This window comes from Amblyraja radiata, chromosome 32, assembly GCF_010909765.2.
Source record: "Amblyraja radiata isolate CabotCenter1 chromosome 32, sAmbRad1.1.pri, whole genome shotgun sequence".
Classification (NCBI taxonomy): Eukaryota; Metazoa; Chordata; class Chondrichthyes; order Rajiformes; family Rajidae; genus Amblyraja; species Amblyraja radiata.
In genome coordinates this window covers 15,197,111-15,217,652 of record NC_045987.1, presented here as the reverse complement: position 1 = coordinate 15,217,652, position 20,542 = coordinate 15,197,111, and the positions used below count along the sequence as shown (strand labels likewise).

General features: G+C 44.1%; 1 protein-coding gene across 2 annotated transcripts in view; it reads left to right on the top strand.

Moving 5' to 3' along the window:
• Positions 1–19,629, top strand: part of rabl6 (RAB, member RAS oncogene family like 6) — a 42,083-nt gene extending 22,454 nt beyond the window's left edge. Inside the window, exons 7-15 of one of the 2 annotated variants that reach the window (XM_033049011.1) lie at positions 1,738–1,843; positions 7,169–7,272; positions 9,878–10,218; positions 11,535–11,682; positions 14,504–14,680; positions 15,914–16,253; positions 16,929–17,106; positions 17,485–17,534; positions 18,424–19,629. In XM_033049011.1, the coding sequence (XP_032904902.1) occupies positions 1,738–1,843; positions 7,169–7,272; positions 9,878–10,218; positions 11,535–11,682; positions 14,504–14,680; positions 15,914–16,253; positions 16,929–17,106; positions 17,485–17,534; positions 18,424–18,657 (1,678 nt within the window). In that variant the 3' untranslated portion in view covers positions 18,658–19,629. Of the gene's footprint in view, positions 1–1,737; positions 1,844–7,168; positions 7,273–9,877; positions 10,219–11,534; positions 11,683–14,503; positions 14,681–15,913; positions 16,254–16,928; positions 17,120–17,484; positions 17,535–18,423 lie in introns of both variants that reach the window. The other variant, XM_033049012.1, reaches the window with a different exon arrangement.
• The last annotated feature ends 913 nt before the right edge of the window (positions 19,630–20,542 follow it).

Genomic DNA, 20,542 nt, shown 5'->3' with positions numbered 1-20,542 from the left:
TGCCCACTCACCGAACATGCCCAAGTCACTCTGCATCCTCAAAGCATCCTCTTCACAGTTCACACTGCCGCCCAATTTGTGTCATCTGCAAATTTGCTAATGTTGCTTTTAATTCCTTCATCTAAATCATTAATGTATATTGCAAATAGCTGCGGTCCCAGCACCGAGCCCTGCGGCACTCCACTAGTCACTGCCTGCCATTCTGAAAGGGACCTGTTAATCCCTACTCTTTGTTTTCTGTCTGCCAACCAATTTTCTATCCATGTCAATACCCTACCACCTATACCATGTGCTCTTAATTTTGCCCACTAATCTCCTGTGTGGGACCTTATCAAAAACTTTCTGAAAGTCCAGGTACTCTACTTCCACTGGCTCTCCCTTGACCATTTTACTTGTTACATCCTCAAAAAATTCCAGAAGATTTGTCAATCATGATTCCCCCTTTGTAAATTCATGCTGACTTGGACTGATCCTGCTACTGCTATCCAAATGCGCCACTATTACATCTTTGATAATCGACTCCAGCATCTTCCCCACCACCGATGTCAGGCTAAATGGTCTACAACTCCCGGCTTTCTCGCTTCCTCCTTTCTTGAAAAGTAGGATAACATTAGCTACCCTCCAATCCACAGGAACTGATCCAGAATCTACTGAACATTGGAAAATCGGTACCGGAATGCCGTGTATGTCCAGTATTTGGAGGCAGCTGTTGACGATTGGCGCCTCTTAAGTAGACAGTAACTTGAGCCTTCAGGACTTGAACCTGCTGTGTAGGCTAACGTGCATGAATAATGATTATTGGTGATTGGAGGTGCTGTCATTAAAATGCAGCATTCAACTAAGGAGAAACAAACAACCTGTTGGAGGAATTCAGCAGGTCAACCAACATCTGTGGGTGGAAGCCACTTGCCACTGCAAATGTTGTTCGAACTGTTGAGTTCCTTCAGTAGATAATTTGTCTGTAGTCTTGTGTTTCCACCAACATAGGTTTTACACTCCAAGGCAAATCTTGAACAGAATACTATTAGATGAAGAGGAGGTGTTCTCCAGTCTTTCTGACCAAAGCTTAGTCTTCAAATATCAGAAGAAACTGAGCAGGCTGGTTTAGAGTGAATTAGGAGGTAACTAGGTGCTTGAGATTGGTGTCTTGTTTGATATGGGAGATGTAAATCTAGTGGGAAGAAACTGGCCGTTTGCAAGCACCTTTCAAAACTTCAGGATGCCCCAAAGCTCCTTGCAGCCAAGGGAGACAAAAATGCTGGAGAAACTTAGCGGGTGAGGCAGCATCTATGGAGCGAAGGAAATGGGTGACGTTTCGGGTCGAGAGCCTTCTTCAGACTGAACTTTTAATTTTCCAGCATCTGTAGTTCCTTCTTAAACATGCAGCCAAGGGAAGTACTTTTTGACCTGTTATCACTGTTGTGATAAAGAAAATATAAAACAAATGCTTCTCTCCAGAGTGTGGTAACTTGCTATAGCATATTGGTAGTTGAGGCAGATAGTAATAAGGGATGGAGAAACTGGATTATAATATAAGGGGAAAAAGGAATGGAATATATTTGCTAATAATGTGGAAGCAAGCTCATCTACGGGTGAGTTCTGCTGACTTCTAATTATCACTCCATGTAATTTGATGTAATTGTTAGTACAACCTGCCGTGTCACTGAGAATCACACCAGCCAATCTAATCAGTCTTTATTTCTCCCAATTAATGTTACCTTTTTCTTTGAGCATTAGGTTACCCAGATCTTCATATATTCAATATGCAGAGTCTTCGATGAGGAATGGCTTTGGGTTGAAGTACTTGCACAAGTTTTTCAATATTCCCTTTCTTCAGTTGCAGGTAAGCTGCTCTGACCAGGCTTTGAATTTTCTATTACAGCTGCAATGTATTTCTCTCTACATTAAGATGCTATGTGTATTGTACACATTCTTCTTAAATTTCTTTTTTAAAGCATCATTATAGGCATTAAAATGCCAAGTCTTTGAAACTTCTTGGTTGTTTAAGTTCCCTCTACCCATTGTTCTAGGTTGATGCAAAATGGACAGTATGTGGCTAGACAGGGCTCTTGTCTTGGCATTTCATCATTTAGGCAGGGTGACAGTGGGTGAGGCAATAGGAGGTCCCAAGGAAAGAGCGACAAAAGTTGGGGATAGGGAGAAGATAATTTTGTTTTAAATGCAAGTAATTTTAAATCTTGGTAAGTGATGTAAATTCAATGTGAAGATAAATGTGTTATGCAAAGATAATATTGGATTTGATATTCAATCAATTAAACATTCATAAAAATCTAGGGCTTGGAAACGACCTTTGAGTTAATGAAATTAAGTGATTGAGGCGTTGCATTTACTGCCATTATTCTTCTTGGTGGTAGAGTCCACAAGTTTGGGGGTTGCTGTTTGAGTAGTCTTGGCAAATAACTTCAGTCTAGGAAGGTGAACGGTTTCTAGAAAAGCATGAAAGATGGATAAGACCCCAGGGCCTGAAGGAAACGTTCCACGATACTGAGAGAAGCAAGGGATAAAATTGCCAGGGCCTTGACAGATGTTTGTATCCTCTTCAGCCTTGGGCGAGATGCCAAAAGACTGAAGAATTGGTGATGTTGAGCCTTTATTTCAGAAGTGAAACAGGGACAAACCAGGAACTAATAGGCAGGAGAGCCTTGCGTCAGTGGTCGGGAAATAATTGGAGAAGAATCTTGGAGGCAGGGCGTACTTGCATTTGGAAAAGCATAGAACTATTAGAGATGGGCTATGTGAGGAAATGACGAAGATGATTGATGAGGGCAGGACAGTGGACGTTGTCCACATGGACATTGGTAAACAATTTGACAAAGTCTCTCATGGTAGGCTGCTCCAGGGTATTAAGTCACATGGAATCCACCATTAGTTGGTAAATTGGATCCAAAGGTGTCTGGGGAATAAAAGACTGATGGTAGTGGAGCCATCATTGACTGTCGACTACTTCCTGAAATAGCTCAACACTTCAGTAGCAAGAGGTGAGGGGTCATAAATGTGAGATTAGCCAGTGACATTCACACCCATGAATAAATAAAGGAGAGAATGCAGAGTTAACTTTGATTGTCACAAGCTTTTAAAGGTAAATTGCACTATAGGTATACCACACAAGTCATTAGTAAACTACCAGAAAATGTAATTTCTTCAAGAGGGGTGTTTTACTGACCGGTCTAAGACCAATGATGTTCTGCAAGGATCTGTGCAGAGAACATGAAAATTGGAGTACTGAAATGATAGAGCAGGCCATAAATCAGTTGAAAATGTGGGCAGAGAAATGGCAGATGGAGTTTAATCCAGACCAATGTGAGGTTACGCTTTGGGAAGCCAACTGTAAGAGGAAAGTATAGTAAATGACAACACCCTTAGGAACATTGATGCACTGAGGGATTTTGGGCTACAAATCCATAGCTTGCTGAAAGATGCAACACAAGGGGAAACGGTGGTAAAGAAGGGGTATAGCATACTCGCCTTCGTTGGTCAGGGTATTGAATATGAAAAATTACCTGCCCAATTATTTGGGAACTGGGCCCACCTAGATCATGGCCGAATGCCAGGGTAGATGCTAGTATAGTGTAGGAAGGGACTGCTGGTTTAAATCGAAGATAGACACAAAAAGCTGGAGTAATAGCGGGTCAGACAGCATCTCTGGAGAAAAGGAATAGGCGATGTTTCGGGTCAAGACCCTTCTTCAGACAGAGTTAGGGGAAAGGGAAATTAGAGATATAGACAGTGATATAGAGTTATACAGAACAAATGAAAGAAAGATATGCAAAAAAGTAACAATGATAAAGGAAACACGCCGTTGTTAGCTGAGGGCAAGGTGAAAACGAGTTACAGACAATGAGACTCAACAAGACAACTTTGAAGCTAGTGCGACGGGGTGGGGGAGGGATGGAGAGAGAGGGGATGCAAGGGTTACTTGAATGTTAGATAAATTAATATTCATGCCGCTGGATTGTAAACTGCCCAAGCAAAATATGAGGTGCTGTTCCTCCAAATTGCTTGGCCTCACTCTGACAATGGAGGAGGCCCAGGACAGAAAGGTTAGTGTGGGAAGGGGAATGCCAAATACTTGAATTCCCCATTCCTGAATTTGAAACCTGACACAATCCTATCGAGTTCACTCAGACTGTTTGTATAATCTGTGCATGGTTGGTTTGAAAATATATAATCAAGCAATTGATGATTTCTAAGTCTTCATGTGGTATAAACTTAAAGTTTGAAGTTGTGATGTCGATGTCGGGGAATGTAGTACAGAAGCAACCTGACAGTAGCTCATTCATGAGGCAGATCAATTGCACTGTATCAGCTGAGCCAGTGGTCTGTCCCAATGGCTGCTACGACACCGTTTCTAGCAGGGGTTGGAAGCAGATATAAGAATCTTGGATGATTTTTTTTTTCTTCTTCCCATTCATTGGCAATTCAAATATCTTCTTGGTCAGTGGTGCAAAATGTTGAATTTTGTCAAAGGAGAGTTTGACTTTTAGTTTAAGGCTATGTCAGTAAAAGCAGTAAGTCCATTTTAATTTTGGATGCGAGCGGTATCACATGTCGTTAGTATTGTGTATAATGTTCCATAGTACTGATAAACACTGCTGAGGATCATTGTGCTTTGGGCTATAGTGATGGCTAATAAAAGCCCGTGCTTTTGTTCATTGTTCCCACAAGCCCAATACAGCAGTGCTGTTTGTGAAAGAAAACAAATATATTTTCTAAGTTAAGGGCTGTGGGAACAAGCAGAGTAGATTCTTAAATCCTGGTTTTCTTCCCCTTATGATTAATATCAGATTTAGCTGCCATTTACACTGAATGATTGGCCAAAATATTTTGTATTTGTTTAGTTTAAAGATACAGCATGGAAACAGACCCTTTGGCACCATCCAATATGACCTGCTGACAACGGCCGCACGTCATCACCTGATAATGCACAATATAACCTTGCCCTTGTGTAATGAACACAGCAACATATTCGCAGAACTGCCATTTGCATTGTAAGACCAATCATTACGTAAAAGCATGATGAACTCAAGATACTGAAGGAGATCCTGGCCACGTGCAGCAAGGCTGGGAAATAATGTGCAAGCTGCACTTTAGTGGGCTCTTGCTCATCTAAAGAAAATCCAGCTACTTCCCATTTCAGATTCTATCTGTCTATTCCATACAGTACTATTGTTGCTGATCCTCCCTCCACCCATCTCCCCACCACAACTATTAATTTCCTGATGTCATCATTGGTTATGAAAACGTTATGAGCATATGACATAGTAGCCTGTGGAGAGTAATGCCCCTGTCCCACTTAGGAAACCTGAACGGAAACCTCTGGAGACTTTGCGCCCCACCCAAGGTTTCCGTGCGGTTCCCGGAGGTTTTTGTCAGTCTCCCTACCTGCTTCCACTACCTGCAACCTCCGGCAACCATCTGCAACTTCCAGGAACCGCACGGAAACCTTGGGTGGGGCGCAAAGTCTCCAGAGGTTTCCGTTCAGGTTTCCTAAGTGGGACAGGGGCATAATTCACCTTCTAATACCCAAAGGCTTTTCACCATGTTCAAGGCATGTCGGGAGTGCGATGGAATTCTCTCTACTTACCTGGATAGGTGCAACTACAGTAATTTTCAAGAGGCTCATTGTAACCTAGGGCTAAGCAACCCCCTTGGCACCTATTTTAGTCTGTGTCATAGAGAGAGAGAGAGAGAGAGAGAGAAGGTTTAGAAACAGGTTTTTTGCCCACTGTTTCCACACCAACCATCCTAACCAACCATTTACACTAATCCTACATTAATCCAGTTTTTTTCATTCTCATTAACTCCCATCAGATTCCACTACTTTATACATAGTCAGGGAAATTTTTCAGAGGCCGTTAACCAACCGACCAACATGTCTTTAGGAAGTGGGGAAAAACGAGTACCCAGAGGAAACTGTATAAACCCACATGGTCACAGGGAAAATGTGCAAACTCTACACAGACTGTAGGACTGATGCAAATCTGGGTCTCTGGAACTGTGAGGAAACTGCTTCAAGAGCTGTGTCTTTTGTGTAACCTTTAAAATGTTATTTCTGCTAACTGAAGAGTCTTCAGCAGGCAGGGAGAAGGGATAGGAGACTAAACATTTCAGACTGATATGAGAAGATTTCTTTACTCTTAAGATTGTACACCTTTTCAGACCTCTAACTAGAGAACTGCAGATGTGCAGATGATCAGTATATTCAAGAATGTTGGATTTGGCCATGGGGGAATCAAAAGATTTTGGGATGGATCGGGGAAAAATGCACAAGGTTTACTTTGATCAATTTAAATGATGGCAGACTCCAGAGAAAGTATGATTTTTTTTTTTTGGTGTACGTCCATTAATATTTGGAATTTATGTCTGTTTTACTGTAACCTGACCTTGGGTTCAGGTTCTCTATGCGCCACCTAAATTATGTAAAACCTATTTCTTGTTGAGTGTGGGTATTAAATGAATGCAAATAAGAGATGGTCTTTTCCATTCTTTTATTGTTCTCGCTGTCTGACCCTCGCTGTTCCTTGAATATAGTGGTGCTAATGTGGAATTTATCCATTTAAAATGATTTAACAGTTCAATAGTTTAAAGTATTTTTTTAATTCATATTTTCTGGGTTGAATGGCAGTGAGATGGCAGAGTTTGTGACTCGACTTCCACGGATCCCCACTAGTCTATCCTTCGCAGGAGATAACCGAGAGAGGCGGGTAAAGTCTGAGTTAGAGCAAAGAATTGAGGCATCATCTGTGGAAAGAGAAACTGCTCATATTTAAGGACTGAGAAAGAGCCCATTAGCAATGTTTTAATTTTATATTGGTGTACAATGATGAAATCTGGAGCATTGAATGATAATTTGTGTTGGTTCTGGTGTGTAGTTGAGTGGATGTCTTGTGTCCTGATTGTTGACTGGCCATAAGACATGGGAGCTGAAATAGGCCATTTGACCTATCAAGTCTGCTCTGGAATTCGATCGTGACGGATCTATTTTTCCACCTCAACTATATTCTCCTGCCTTCTTCCCATAACCTTACGTCCTTAAGAAAAGCCTATCAATCTCCGCTTTAAAAATACCCCATGTCTTGGTCAACACAACCGTCTGTGGCAATGAATTCCACAGATTCAACACCCTCTTGGTCTTTTCTTCCTTCAGAGAGAGACGTTGCTGAGGCAATTGGAGACCAATCAGCTGGACATTGATGCCACATTGGAAGAACTCTCCGTACAGCATGAGACTGAGGACCAAAACTATGATCTGTAGGTATAAGTTCAGCTTTGTTTTTGTCAGCTGTTAGTGGATGAATTCCATTTGAATTAGCTCTGGATATGTTCTGAATGTGGTGTAATGCTGTGGCATTCTTTTTTTTCTCCATAAAAATATGCGTAAAATAAAAATTTGCATAAAAATGGAAAATTTAGCTGAAGCTATGAAGTGAATATGATGTCTCCAAGAAAGAATTTGTATTTATAAAATGTCCCCGTGTGTTCACAGTGATGCAATTATTTGAAGTATCCTGCTTGGTACTTTAAAAAAAATCTTCCTCAGTAAGGTTCCCTAAATATTAAAGAGATAAGTAACTGGTAAGATGGTGACAGACAAGTTACGAGGGTGTTTGTTCGTGTCAATGCCCAGTGTCGGGGAATCTTCTATCTCCACCCCAGAGTGTGACTGGGACCTTCCATTCAGCACACTTTTAAAAAATGGGTATCTTTGACAGTGTATCTTTCCTCCAGTAGTGCAATGAAGAAGCAACTGGAATTGTGTGCTCAAGAGGTTGAACCGTGTTATGCCTGAAGCAAGCTTATTACCACCAAACAAAGCTGACATTTGTACAGGTGGAGTCAGACTGATCTAGCACTGGACCTTTGATCTAACTGAATTTGTAAATCCCTATCTGCCCATGGCTTGGTTATGCCCCTGTCCCACTTAGGAAACCTGAACGGAAACCTCTGGAGACTTTGCGCCCCACCCAAGGTTCCCGGAGGTTGCAGGTGGTTGCCGGAGGTTGCAGGTAGTGGAAGCAGGTAGGGAGACTGACAAAAACCTCCGGGAACCGCAGGGAAACCTTGGGTGGGGCACAAAGTCTCCAGAGGTTTCCGTTCAGGTTTCCTACACCCATGAATAACCTAACCACACCACCTACACCCCATCAAACGTGTATAAACTTTGAGAGGTACATAAACCCATGTTTTCCTTGGACATGCTATAGGAATGAAATACCTCCAGGCTATCCGGTGTGGACAGGACTTAATGGGGAATGGTTCAGGAGCATCAGGGCAGGCTGGTTCTTGGGAAGGAGATGGAGTTGATGCACTGGCACGTTGTGGTGATCAGTGAGATCTGCTCAATGGAGTTTTCTTGGCCTTGATGCCCGTTTTTAATGCCCATAATGAACCGTTGGTCATGATGAGTGGGATAGCTCTGTCCTTGGATGAGAGCCACAAATGGTGTCAGATCAGTTATGATCTGTAAGAGAAGACTCGTGTCCCTGATATTGAATCTGTAGTGCCTGGGCTCTAATTTATTTATTTAAAGCTATTGTAATGTGGGATGAGTTGCTGCACAAGAGATCAGTTTTCCTTTGTCTGGCCACCTTGCAGCAAGAGAAACAGTTCCAGTGTGGGGACGCCTGGATTCACAACGTGCAGTGCACCCTTGCAAAGGTTTTTAACTACAGTGTCTACCACCCCCTTCTCTAATCCTCCCCGTCCCCACGACAGCAACCTGTTGATATAATTCTGTAATCAGCTCAGTAAGGAGACCAACCTGGATTTTGATTAGGAGTTGGGAGCGACTGGAAAGGCGATCCTCATCACATGCTAAATTGTAACTCTGTCTTGACGCCGGTTGTGTGATTGACCAGGTGGGTGGAATCGTCAGAAGTCAGTTCATTGTTTTGACAAACCGCTCGGGTTTTTGAACATTTTCTGCAAATGTAGCAGGCTCAAAACTGTGAATTCCTGACTTGTCTTTCAGTGTTGTGTTTGGAATCCTGGCTTGGCAGTAGAATTTTGATTATAATTATCCTCTATTTCGATCTGTGTCAATTAATTCCCTCCAAAGCTTGCATGACTATTGAGGGTTCAAGATAAGAAGCGTGTCTGCCTATGACCCATTGTGCAATAGAAATTTGTTACTCTGAGGGTGAGACCATTTGCTTACAACAGATATTGATGAAGCAGTCTCCTCAGATTGCTGGAACCGGGTGTGGGATTTGAGTGCTCAAAGTCATCCTGATAAAGATTCCCAACATGATGAAAGAATAAAATCCTTCTCATCTCAGTCTTAAATGGGTGATGCCGTATTTTGCCCCTCCTGTGCCATACCTCATAATAATAGGCACATCTGCTTATGTGACAGGTGATGCATCCTTGCGTAAGGTACCTCCATGACTGTATCAAGGAAGGATGGCCAGCAAGTGGTTTATATAAATTTGTCAAAAACCTCGCAAAGACACTTCGTGTTGAGCTGCCTTTAATAAAATCTGACAATGTGCACTTTAACCACATGTGATTTTTTTCTATTACAAATCTCAAATTGTGTAGTACAGAGGCAAATAAATAAATGATGGGTCTTTGTCCCAAACATTATGGAGGACATGGTATAAAACCAACAGGGTGCTCTTGCCTTGATTTTGTAGGTTGTCAATATGATGGTGTGGTAGTACATTAGCTGTTCATTCAGTCAGAAATGCTTTGTAATTATGCATTATATTTTTAGGAATCCATAAGATAGATGCTCTAATATAGACAAGCAAGTTCCAACATGGAATGCCCAAAGACACTTGCCTTCCAGGTTGATGAGCCTTCTCCACAGGTGCTGCCCGACCAACATTTTCTGTGTTTGGTTTTTGTTTTCCAGATTTCTTGAGCTGATGGATAATAAGAATCGGAACTTCAATTCGCCCTTGGCAGGCAATGAGCAAAGCCCATCATCGGGGTCACAGTCACCTGTGGTGCCACCAAGCTCGGCTTCCACCACCAACTCCAGCCCAGGGACTCCTCAGCCTTCTGTCCAAGCACCACCCACTCCGTCAATGTCCCCTCTCCCTCCATCTGTGTCCCCCACCGCTGAGCCATCTGTGCCAGTCAGTGCCCCATCTCCCGCCAGCACCCACGCTGCGCCCATGGTTCAGAAACGCAGCTTCATGTCCCGACTCTTTGGATCCTCCTTCGCGTCTGATACTCCAGCCACTCAGCCTGGTAAGGACTGAACCAATGCCAGGAATAAACAATGTTCAATGTTCAATGAGTCTGAAGAAGGGTTTCAACCCCAAACCTTGCCTATTTCCTTCGCTCCATAGATGCTGCTGCACCCGCGGAGTTTCTCCAGCATTTTTGTGTACCTTCAATGTTCAATGATAGTTGGAACAAAAACCACCTTCAGATGGGGTGCAGGAGGCATCAAGGGCCAGGTGTTCCAGAAGCAAAGCAGGCAGGAGTTCTTCTGCTGTCAGTGAAGAACTTCCTATAGTCAGTGGTTACAGGGGACCATTTGGGATTCTGTTGCTATGGAGAATCAAAAGTGCACTCGACGGGTAGAATGAGCTAAGATAAGGGGAATTCTGGAAGAGCGAAAATAGTGGGGATTATAGCAGGGAATAGGCTGGATGCTCCCATTTTCCATATTAGTGCAGGTAGAAAAGTGGTAGAATTAGGACATCAATTGTCAATCTCCTCATTCTTTATTTAGGATGTTCATGTTACCAGTAAAAGCAGCCTGGTGGCCCACTAAATGAGTTTTCCAAGTTCTGTCATTGAACAGTTAATTGCCACCCAATTTATCCATATAATTTTAAAGCAAAGTACTTTAGAATCTGTATGTCTGAAATAAAAATTGAAATATTGATAGGCTGGATGGCAACTGTGGAGAGAGAATCATTAATTATATATATTTTTTAACCAATCTTCCTTTGGTTTTAATCAATTGTTGTTTTCCTAACGGTTCAAAATTGCATCCCCCAAGGCCTCAGTGGCCGCTGCTTCCTTCTTACTCTTATTTTACACAAGTAAGCAATGTGTGAACATTGCAGTTTGAATGTTTGCTTCATTGATCCCAGACTGTAAATTCAATGTCTTAGTTCTTTCTTTTGTAACATCTGATTGGTACCTCCTTGTCTTTCTTATCAGCAACAAATTGTCTCTGGTTTGGCAGAAGGTCCAAAAACTTGAATGCGCAAACCACCATATTCTTTCTCGTTGTTGTCGGACTCTTGAACTGACCTCTCGTATGCCAGGGATGAATTTCCCAATCGTCCAATCTATTTCAATGCAGCCTTTGCACTTATTTTTCAATTTGCACTTCTTCTGTAGCTGTAGCACTATATTCTGTACTTTGTTAAATTTGTCTTTGCACTCCCTGATCTCGTCTATGGTATGGTTGGCCTCGATAGCAAACAAAACAAAGTTTTTCTCTGCATCTCAGAACACATGACAGTAATAAATCAATTAATGGTCCTCTGTTCCCCAATGCTTGTCTCTCAATTTCCTTGCCCATGTTCGCTCCCCTTCCTATACAGATGCTGTAACTCCGGTGTCCCCTGAGGAAGATGGCAAGACACAATGTGTTGATGATTTTGTCCCTGATGAGGGATTGGACAAGAACTTCTTGGATGATCTGCCATCTCAAAAGCAGAGGCTAAATGTGGCAGGGCAGGGGAGCGACAGGTAGGACACATTCACACCCACTGTTCATTTCAAAACCTACCAAGGGGCCTTGAACCGAGGACGACTACTCTCAGAATTCATCATGAATGTCGGCCTTGAATCTCGTTTAATGATTTACTGTTCACAATTTCATGATCTAAAGAAATGAAATGTTGACGATGAATTCCGTAAGCAGCATTCAATGGGATTGCTATTACACTTGTGGTTAAAGGCAGAGATGGTTGTTAATGGAAAGTGGGGGTACAGATGAAGAAGGTTTGTGCAGGAACTGGTGTTTATGGCAAGTGGGATTAGCACCGTGTGAGACAGTGGTTCTTTTTATCCGTGTTTGGGATCTGGGTGTTGCTGCCAAGGGCAACATTTAACCAATGTCGTGCTGCCTCCTTGAACCACCTGGTGTAGATGCTCCCACAATGTCGTTGGGGTAAGACTTCAGGGTTACAATCTTGCAACGTTGAAAGAACAATAATATATTTCCAAGTTAGGTTACTGTGTGACTTGGAGTGGTTTTAAAATGAATGTGATTAGTACTAGACAGGAGATGGCATTATTGCCGAGTGGAATTGGGACTATGGAGGAATTAAATAGGATTAGCATTGCACAAAAGGTGGCATTGGGAGTCGGATTAGCACCAGTCAGGGAGTGTTGTTTGTGAAGACTGGGATTCACACTGTGTAGGAGGATGAGTTAACACTGGATCTAAGGGACTGGGAGTGATGAGTGCGAGGTACACTGCTGCTTTGGCAGTAAAGTGTTTGTCTTGTCCATGGGAGATGATAGATTCTTTGTAAATCTAGTCTGTTTCTTTGTTTCTTACAGGGTGGGGACAGGAGGAAGAGGCTGTTAGTGGTGAGTAGAATACACCTTGTGCAGGATGGGCACAGGTGGAGTTAGTGGGTTTGGTGTTACACAGGATGAGCACAAAGTAGGTTAGTGTTGGTGGTGAATGGATCAGTGTCCCGCTTGGTGAAGTGGGGGGCGGGGGGGGGGAAGGGCAGTATTAGTGATGGGGTCATTGTAGTGTAGAGGAGTGGGTGAAGTAGAGTTGATGAAAGGAGCAGCTTAAATGCAATTCTAATAGAATGTGTGGTGGAGATAGTGATGGTCAGAGTGACCGTAAGAGGAGCAGAAAGATCACTTTCCCCCTCACCCTCAACTCCCCTTTAGACCAGAGAGGCTTTCTCAACGTATAATGATCCATCTTGCACAAGACATGCAGAGAAAATATTCCTCCTGGTTGCAGTCTTCAAGATTCTAGACTACCCAGAAGGGGAAACGTTGCATCTGCCTTGTTAAGTGATATCAGACTCTTGCACTTTCAACAAGTTCACTTCTCATCGTTCTAAATTCCTGGGGCCATAGACCCAACTTGCCTATTAGTTCCTCTTGACAGCCTCGTCGCCTTCATCTACTCAGTAATATAGATTGAAAATAGCTGAAGCTGCAGCATGATCTCTGAAGCCCCTCACAAATGCAGTGTATCATTATTTGCAAGGGGCTGAGGATTGAATCAGCATTAGCTGGGCAAATGTCCCATAAATTAACTCATTTAATAAATAAATAACAATAAACCACATGTTTATTGGATCAAGGGATCCAGGGTTCGTTGACTGAGGTAAAAGATCTGCCAGAATCTTATTGAATGGTGGAGCAGGCATGATGGGCTGAATGGCATTTCCTGCTTATCGCTTGATTAATTACCTGGGCAATTGAAACTTTGCCAGTGGAAATGTCCAACACCCTCCTGACCCAGGGTTTGCAGCCCAACTTGTTAGGGTACTCTGCGCCTGCCCTATGGCATTGCTTCAGGCTGCCCTACTGGCCATGTACAGCAGAAACTCGGTGTGTGCTGACACTTGGTATTTACATGCTGGGTTCTGACCATCTTCAATGGCAGCTGCTCACAAAGGTGACCGTTAAGGTCAGGCGATGTTCCTTTCCTTTTGTCTGTGTGTGGGGCACTTTGTGGTTCTCCATGAAAAGTGGAAGCCGATTCAGGTGATTGCAACAGCTATGCGACTGGGAAAGGATTCATCACATTGACCAAGCGTCTATTTTCATGGTCTTATTTCTGGCGAAGAATTGTGTGCACTTATCATTTACAGGTCATTGCTGCCTGTGTCGCTTCTTAAGAGCTTGGTGGTCACTGAGCAGGAAGTGAAGGAGCTTAGAGAGATCAAAGGAACGGAAGGACTATTGTAAAACCAGGTTATGGTATCTGGACATAGGAGACTTGACTGTGGTGCAGTAACTGTGAAAAAGATGCAGATCATTCAGGTCTGTGGAATGTGATGGTCACAGGGAAAGGACCAGATTCCTATGTCAGTCTGTGTGCATCCCTTGTGGCTAAAGGGATCAGGGGGTATGGAGGGAAGGCAGGTACAGGATACTGAGTTGGATGATCAGCCATGATCATATTGAATGGCGGTGCAGGCTCGAAGGGCCGAATGGCCTGCTCCTGCACCTAATTTCTATGTTTCTATGAGTGAGGTGGCATCTGGGGAGGTATATGGGACAGGAGAACCTTGTGAAGGGTTTACGAATGAGGTGAAGTAAATTGGCAGCCTCACAGTGATGACCACAAAGTGATTGGAGTCTTTGGAAAGACAAATATGGTGGGGCTTGCACAGGGGACATGGGGCATAGGTGGGAGGTCACAGGCACTGATGTGCTTAGTTAGCACAAGTCCATCAGAGACCACTGTGTGGAGGGTGTGCTCATGTGCAGAGTGTCGGGAACACATGTGATGTGCCTGCTTTGTGATGCAAATGGTTGACCAGCTGTATTATCCACTGACCCTGCCCGTCTTTCTCTGCTGCAGTGAGGGAGAGAGGCAGGGCAATCCCTTGGTCGCTGGCTTCCAGGATGATTTGGATTTTGATGACCAGGCGCTACAGAAGCCCAGTGTGAAATCGCACATTCCCAGTAAAGATATAACCCTGTCCAGTGACGAAGATGAAAATGCAAAAGTCGCCAGGAATATGGATCCATTAAAAAGGTCAGTACTTCATTACTGGGGAATGGAAGGAAATATACAATGCTAAGGTTGGAGTCACAGCTTCTTACATAGAGATAACCAGTGGGTTGACACAAAAGTGGGTGGTTTTGTCGATAGTGAGGATGATTGTCACAAATTGCAACAGGATCTTGATCGGTTGGGCAGATGGGCTGAGAAATGGTTGATGGAATTTAATACAGAAAAATGTGGGGTGTTGCATTTTTGGAGCACTAAGATGGGCAGGACTTGCATGGTAAACGGTAGGGCTCTGGGGAGTGTTGAGGAGCAGAGGGATATAGGAGTACAGGTACATAGTTTGTTGAAAGTGGCATCACAGGTAGATAGGGTGGTCAAAAAGGCATCGGCCAGAGCATTGAGATAAGATATGCAGTTGTATGAGGTTGGTGAGGCCGCATTAAAGTATTGTGTTCAGTTTTGGGCATCGTATCCTAGGAAAGATGTTGTCAAGCTGGAAAGGGTGCAGAGAAGATTTACAAGGATGTTGCTGGGATTCGAGGGTCTGAGCAATAGGGAGAGGTTGAGCAGGCTAGGACTCTATTCCTTGGAGTGCAGGAGGATGAGGGGTGATCTTAATGAGGTGTACAAAATCATGAGAGGAATAGATTGACGAGATAGTTGAGGCAGGTACTGGTGCAACGTTTAAGAAACATTTAGAAAGGTATATGGATAGGACAGGTTTGGAGGGATATGGGCCAAACACAGGCAGGTGGGACTAGTGTAGATGGGGCATATTCGCCAGTGTGGGCAAGTTGGTCTGAAGGACCTGTTTCCACGCTCTAAGACTCTATGACTATAACCAGCCCTAGTGCCTTACGTCTGATAAGCAATCCACTGAGGGAATTTAGAAGTGGTCCAGATTAAGGGTCCCGAGCCAAAACTGTCCATTCAGATTTCTAGCAACTGCAACTTTTATTTTCCACTTAATTAATATTATTCTTTCCCATTTTTCTCACACCGAATTTACTTCTCCTTTCTTTTCCTTAAATTCCATCCATGACATCCTAAATGTTTTATGCCTGAAATACAGAAGCATCTGAATCAAGGAATCAATATTCTCTGTTAACATTGTCTAAATAAGCTGATCACAAGCCTCGCTGCCTAAATTTCTTCTCCAGCAGCCTAAGTTCGGAGTTTATTATTGAGAAGTAATGCTAAAATTGAGCAGGCAACAAAATTACCCGTTGTGTACATTATTTTCCCTTTCCTTTCCAGGCCTTCCAAAAATCTGTTAACATCCCAAGACGGATTCTCAACCAAAGCCACTGAACATAGCTCCGGCATTATCTCTCCTGCTCTCATCCAACCTATGGGCCAGCCTGGCAATGCCCTCTTGTCCCCCATCTCTTTGACAACTGTACTAACCCCGGTACTAGTCCCGGTGCCAGGTCCACTACATATGACGGAAGGCAAAGACCTGAGCAAAGCTCGGGCAGACGAATGCAGAGAGTCGTCTGAGAGCGACCGTGAAGGGCTGATCGGCAAGCAGCTGCTCTCCTATGTACAGGATGACCCTGACTTTGAGAGTGACGATTCTGAGAAAAGACCAAAACTTGTAAGTTTCTGGACTCTAAGTTTTTGTCCCCGTGTCTTTGATTTTGGAGTGATCAGGGGGAGGGAATTGTGCAATGGAATAAAATGACTTCAATTTCAGACAGAATCAGCAAAACATTCCCAAAGCAAGCTTGAGTGGGATAACTAATCGAGCTTTGTATAGGGAATGGTGTTTCCTGATCATTCTCAGTGATGCTGCCTGCTCATTGATGACAAGTATACAAACTGTTGCTGAGTTCCAATGCATAGCATTTAGTTCCAAGTGTGTAACTGTGAGGGGGAGGGGCCCAGGGTGTCAACGGAGACATAATTGGAGAATGAATATTGGTACCGACACCAAGGAGAACTCGCCTATTACTTCCAAAGTAAAATTGGGAAAATTTCAGATTTTCCATCCTCTCACCCACTGAGAGGCCATGCCAACCAATTTGAATGATGCCTGTGGTTGTGCCATACCTTCTCTGTACAACCCTCGTGTCTTGTCCCGGGGTTTAGGCTGAAATCTGTGGGGTGGGAATATGATCCACAGATTCTGACTGAAGATGAGAGCCCTGGGTGCCACTACACTCTGGAACAGGGCCTGGTTGCAACCCCCGTGGATCGCCTGATTTTAATTTTTCTGAATGCGCTCTCCTTTTCCTTTGTGTTGCCCTGATTCCTCACCCATTTTCGGCAGGAGGAGTTTCCTGTTCGAGAGGACAGCTCCGAGCTCTCTGACGATGATTTTGACTCGGCTCAACCCAGCACGCCAGTGAAACCCCTGGTGCGGGTCGTGAAGAGGACCGATAACCTGGACATCTTTGGCCTGGGCATCAGCAACAAAAGCCCCGCTGCCCTGGAGAGCACTGATGAAGGTGATAGCATGAGGTTGTGCACAAAAACCATTTTGGCCTTTAATGACAATTTTAATGCTGGGTTTGTTCTTGTACCAATGCTTAGATAACCGCACCTTTCAAGTTTGCCATTGTTACCTTATTGCGGGGCACTCGCCTCTGATGGCAAGGTTTATCCTTCCCACAGTTATTCATACACCACCTGTAATTCCCAATTCTGCAGATGTCGCCTGCTTGTATTCTCGGTGTAAAGTGGAGTTTCAGCGATGTGCCCTGCATTCTTACTAACCTGCTAGTCACACATTCCTCTCACCAGGGACCCTCCCTATTGCTGAGTTTAACCTGGATTATTGTTACCAGCTCACAGCTGACTCCGATTGTCTTTGAATTTCTCAACAGAAAAAACGAGCAAGGCTTCCTTGAAAGACAAGAAGAAAAAGAAGAAAAACGTGAGCAAGTTGCATTGTTTTCCATACCAATGAATAATCATTGCGCTGTTGTATATTCTGAAGACAGGAACCCAGAAAGTACGGAGTAGCTGTTGAGGTGGGAAGTAGGGAGGAAGAAACAATTGATCAAAGTGGAAGATCATTGATTGGTCCCACATCAGGGGCATTAACCTGTACTCGGGTCTTGCAATCCAATGCCCTGCTGACCTGGGTGCATGGTATTGAAGCAAGGCCCATCTGCCTGTTCAACTGAGCTAAATGATCCTGTGATCATTCCCAAGGGAAGCAGAGCAGTTCTCTGAATGTTGCTGTAGATACTTGTCCTTCACCCAATATTACTTACAACTGATTGTGTGATCGTTATCCCAGTGCTGTGTGTGGCATCTTGCTGGCCACAAGATGTTTTCACTCGAATTTTGAAGGGTGAGAGGGAACCTTATAGAAACATGTAAAATTATTAAGGGATTGGACATGCTAGATGCGGGAAACATGTTCCTGATGTTGGGGGAGTCCAGAACCAGGCGCCACAGGTTAAGAATAAGGGGTAGGCTATTTAGAACAGAGATGAGGAAAAACTTTTTCACCCAGAGTTGTGAATTTGTGGAATTCTCTGCCTCAGTAGACGGTGGAGGCCGATTCACTGGAAGCATTCAAAAGAGAGTTAGATAGAACTCTTAGAGCTAGCGGTATCAAGGGATATGGGGAGAAGGCAGGAACGGGGTACTGATTGTGGCTGATCAGCCATGATCACATTGAATGGCGGTGCTGGCTCGAAGGACCGAATGGCCTCCTCCTGCACCTATTTTCTATGTATAAGTATTTCAGGAACTTTTCCAGTGCCTCACAGCGGGGTTGTCTCTGAACACCAGCTCACATTCTGCTTTTATAGGACGATGAGAAAATGGAGAAAAAGAAACACAAGCCGAAGAGAAGCAAAGAGAAGGAAGCAACAGAGGAGAGGCAGAAGAAGGAGAAAGAGATAGCAGCCGATGGGGAGAAGAAGAAAAAGAAGAAGAAGGCCAAGAACAAAGCTGATGCGGATGTGGACAATTCGGAAAAGTTCCTGATCAGTGGCGATAGTCATGCGAGGAGCAGGGGAGCAGGAGACTACGAAGAGCTATAGACAGGCCGTCAGTTCTGTTGTTTGTCGTGGTGTTACAGCCCTGTTCATTCCACATTTTAAACGTCTCTCTAACACTGGTGCAAAGCATGTGCCCTGGTTTTGTGGCAGAAACTGTTTGTCCCAAGCTCTCCTTGTTCCACTTCACCTCCTTTACGGGTTAGTGTAAGTATTCCCCAGAGCCGGGACAGATGTGTTGAATGTGTATCGATGCAGGAGGAGCTGAGCTCTCGCATGTCTGATCTGACCTGGCAATTTACGTCAACCGCCTTTGAGCTCAAAACAAGCCCTGGTGGCAGCATAACTTTACTCATGTTTCTCGAGAAATGGGTGGACTCTTTGAAGTTGAAACGGGTGATTTTAGTCTTTAGTAAAGCCCGTCTTTGGCAGGACGTGATGCATTTCTACCACCTGCTTTTGGAATCTCTTCTGACTGCAGGCACCCTGTCATTCCTGCTCGCTGCTCATTCACGGGCTTGTGCCCAGATAAGACTAGCTCAGCACCCTCTCCCATCCAAAGTGGACGCGGTCACCAGTTCGGTGGCACAGACCAATGATCCGCCCTGGAGTTTGGCCCAGTGCCTTTAAAATTTGTAATACACTCAGGCAGTTTAGGAATCCTATGAATCAAAGATTCTTTAAAGATATATGTTTTCCCGCTTCCCCCACCCCAATTTGTCATCCTTTCCTTTCACGTTGCAGTGACCGTATCCTGAAGTCCTTAACCACTGCCCTTGTCTCTTCAAACTGCTGAGCTGTCGAAGACTGTGGCATCCATTTACGGCATCCCGTCACTCTCTCAGGCATGTTGGGGTTGGCCATTTTGTGAATGAGTGTAGCCCCTTCGGGTGACTAACCCTGTTTCACAGGGACCCCTGTGTGTGGCCCTGATATCCATTTCCACAGAATTGAACAAAATCAATAACCTGTGTAATTAAAGGCAGATTCAAATAAAAAATATAATGATTACTATCTAATTGTTGGGTGTAAAGCTTTTATAACCAGCTGGGTAACCACCAGATTGTAAATTTAATTTACAATCCTCGGTCGAACACAGCTCCTTTGCGTTCACGTCCCTGACGACAAGAGCAGCAGCATTGCAGGAGTGCGTGTGAATGGTATGTTTTGGGCATAAATAACCAGCAGGAGTAATTGACCCAGGATAAAATCAGCAGTGGGTTTTGGGCACAGGAGGGCAGTCAGCATGATGCCCCTTGCCTGGTGTGCAGCTGATGCCTGGCTTTGCTTGGAGCGCCTTTTGTGTCGGTCCTCGAACCAGCATCTGCCTCCCAGGTGCTGCTGTTCCTCAGCTTTCCTCTCAAGGCTCTCGGCTCTCTTCTGGATCACGCAGTTCATCCAGGGCAGACCATTGGTCTGTGCCACCGAACTGGTGAACGCATCCACTTTAGAAACTTACAAAATTCTTAAGAGGTTGGACAGGCTAGATGCAGGAAGATTGCTCCCGATGTTGGGGAAGTCCAGAACAAGGGGTCACAGTTTAAGGATAAGAGGAAAGTCTTTTAGGACCGAGATGAGAAAAACATTTTTCAGTGGTGAATCTGTGGAATTCTCTGCCACAGAAGGTAGTTGAGGCCAGTTCATTGGCTATATTTAAGAGGGAGTTAGATGTGGCCCTTGTGGCAAAAGAGACCAGGGGGTATGGAGAGAAGGCCATACTGAGTTGGATGATCAGCCATGATCATATTGAATGGCGGTGCAGGCTCGAAGGGCCGAATGGCCTACTCCTGCACCTATTTTCTATGTTTCTATGTATAGTTATTGTTTCCCAAACTCCCGTCAGATCTGTCGGCTGAGGATGTGCAAAGGGTCTCGTGGGAGGGCCTACCGACAGCACAACAGGGGTTGCTGAAAACCCAGATGTGCCCAT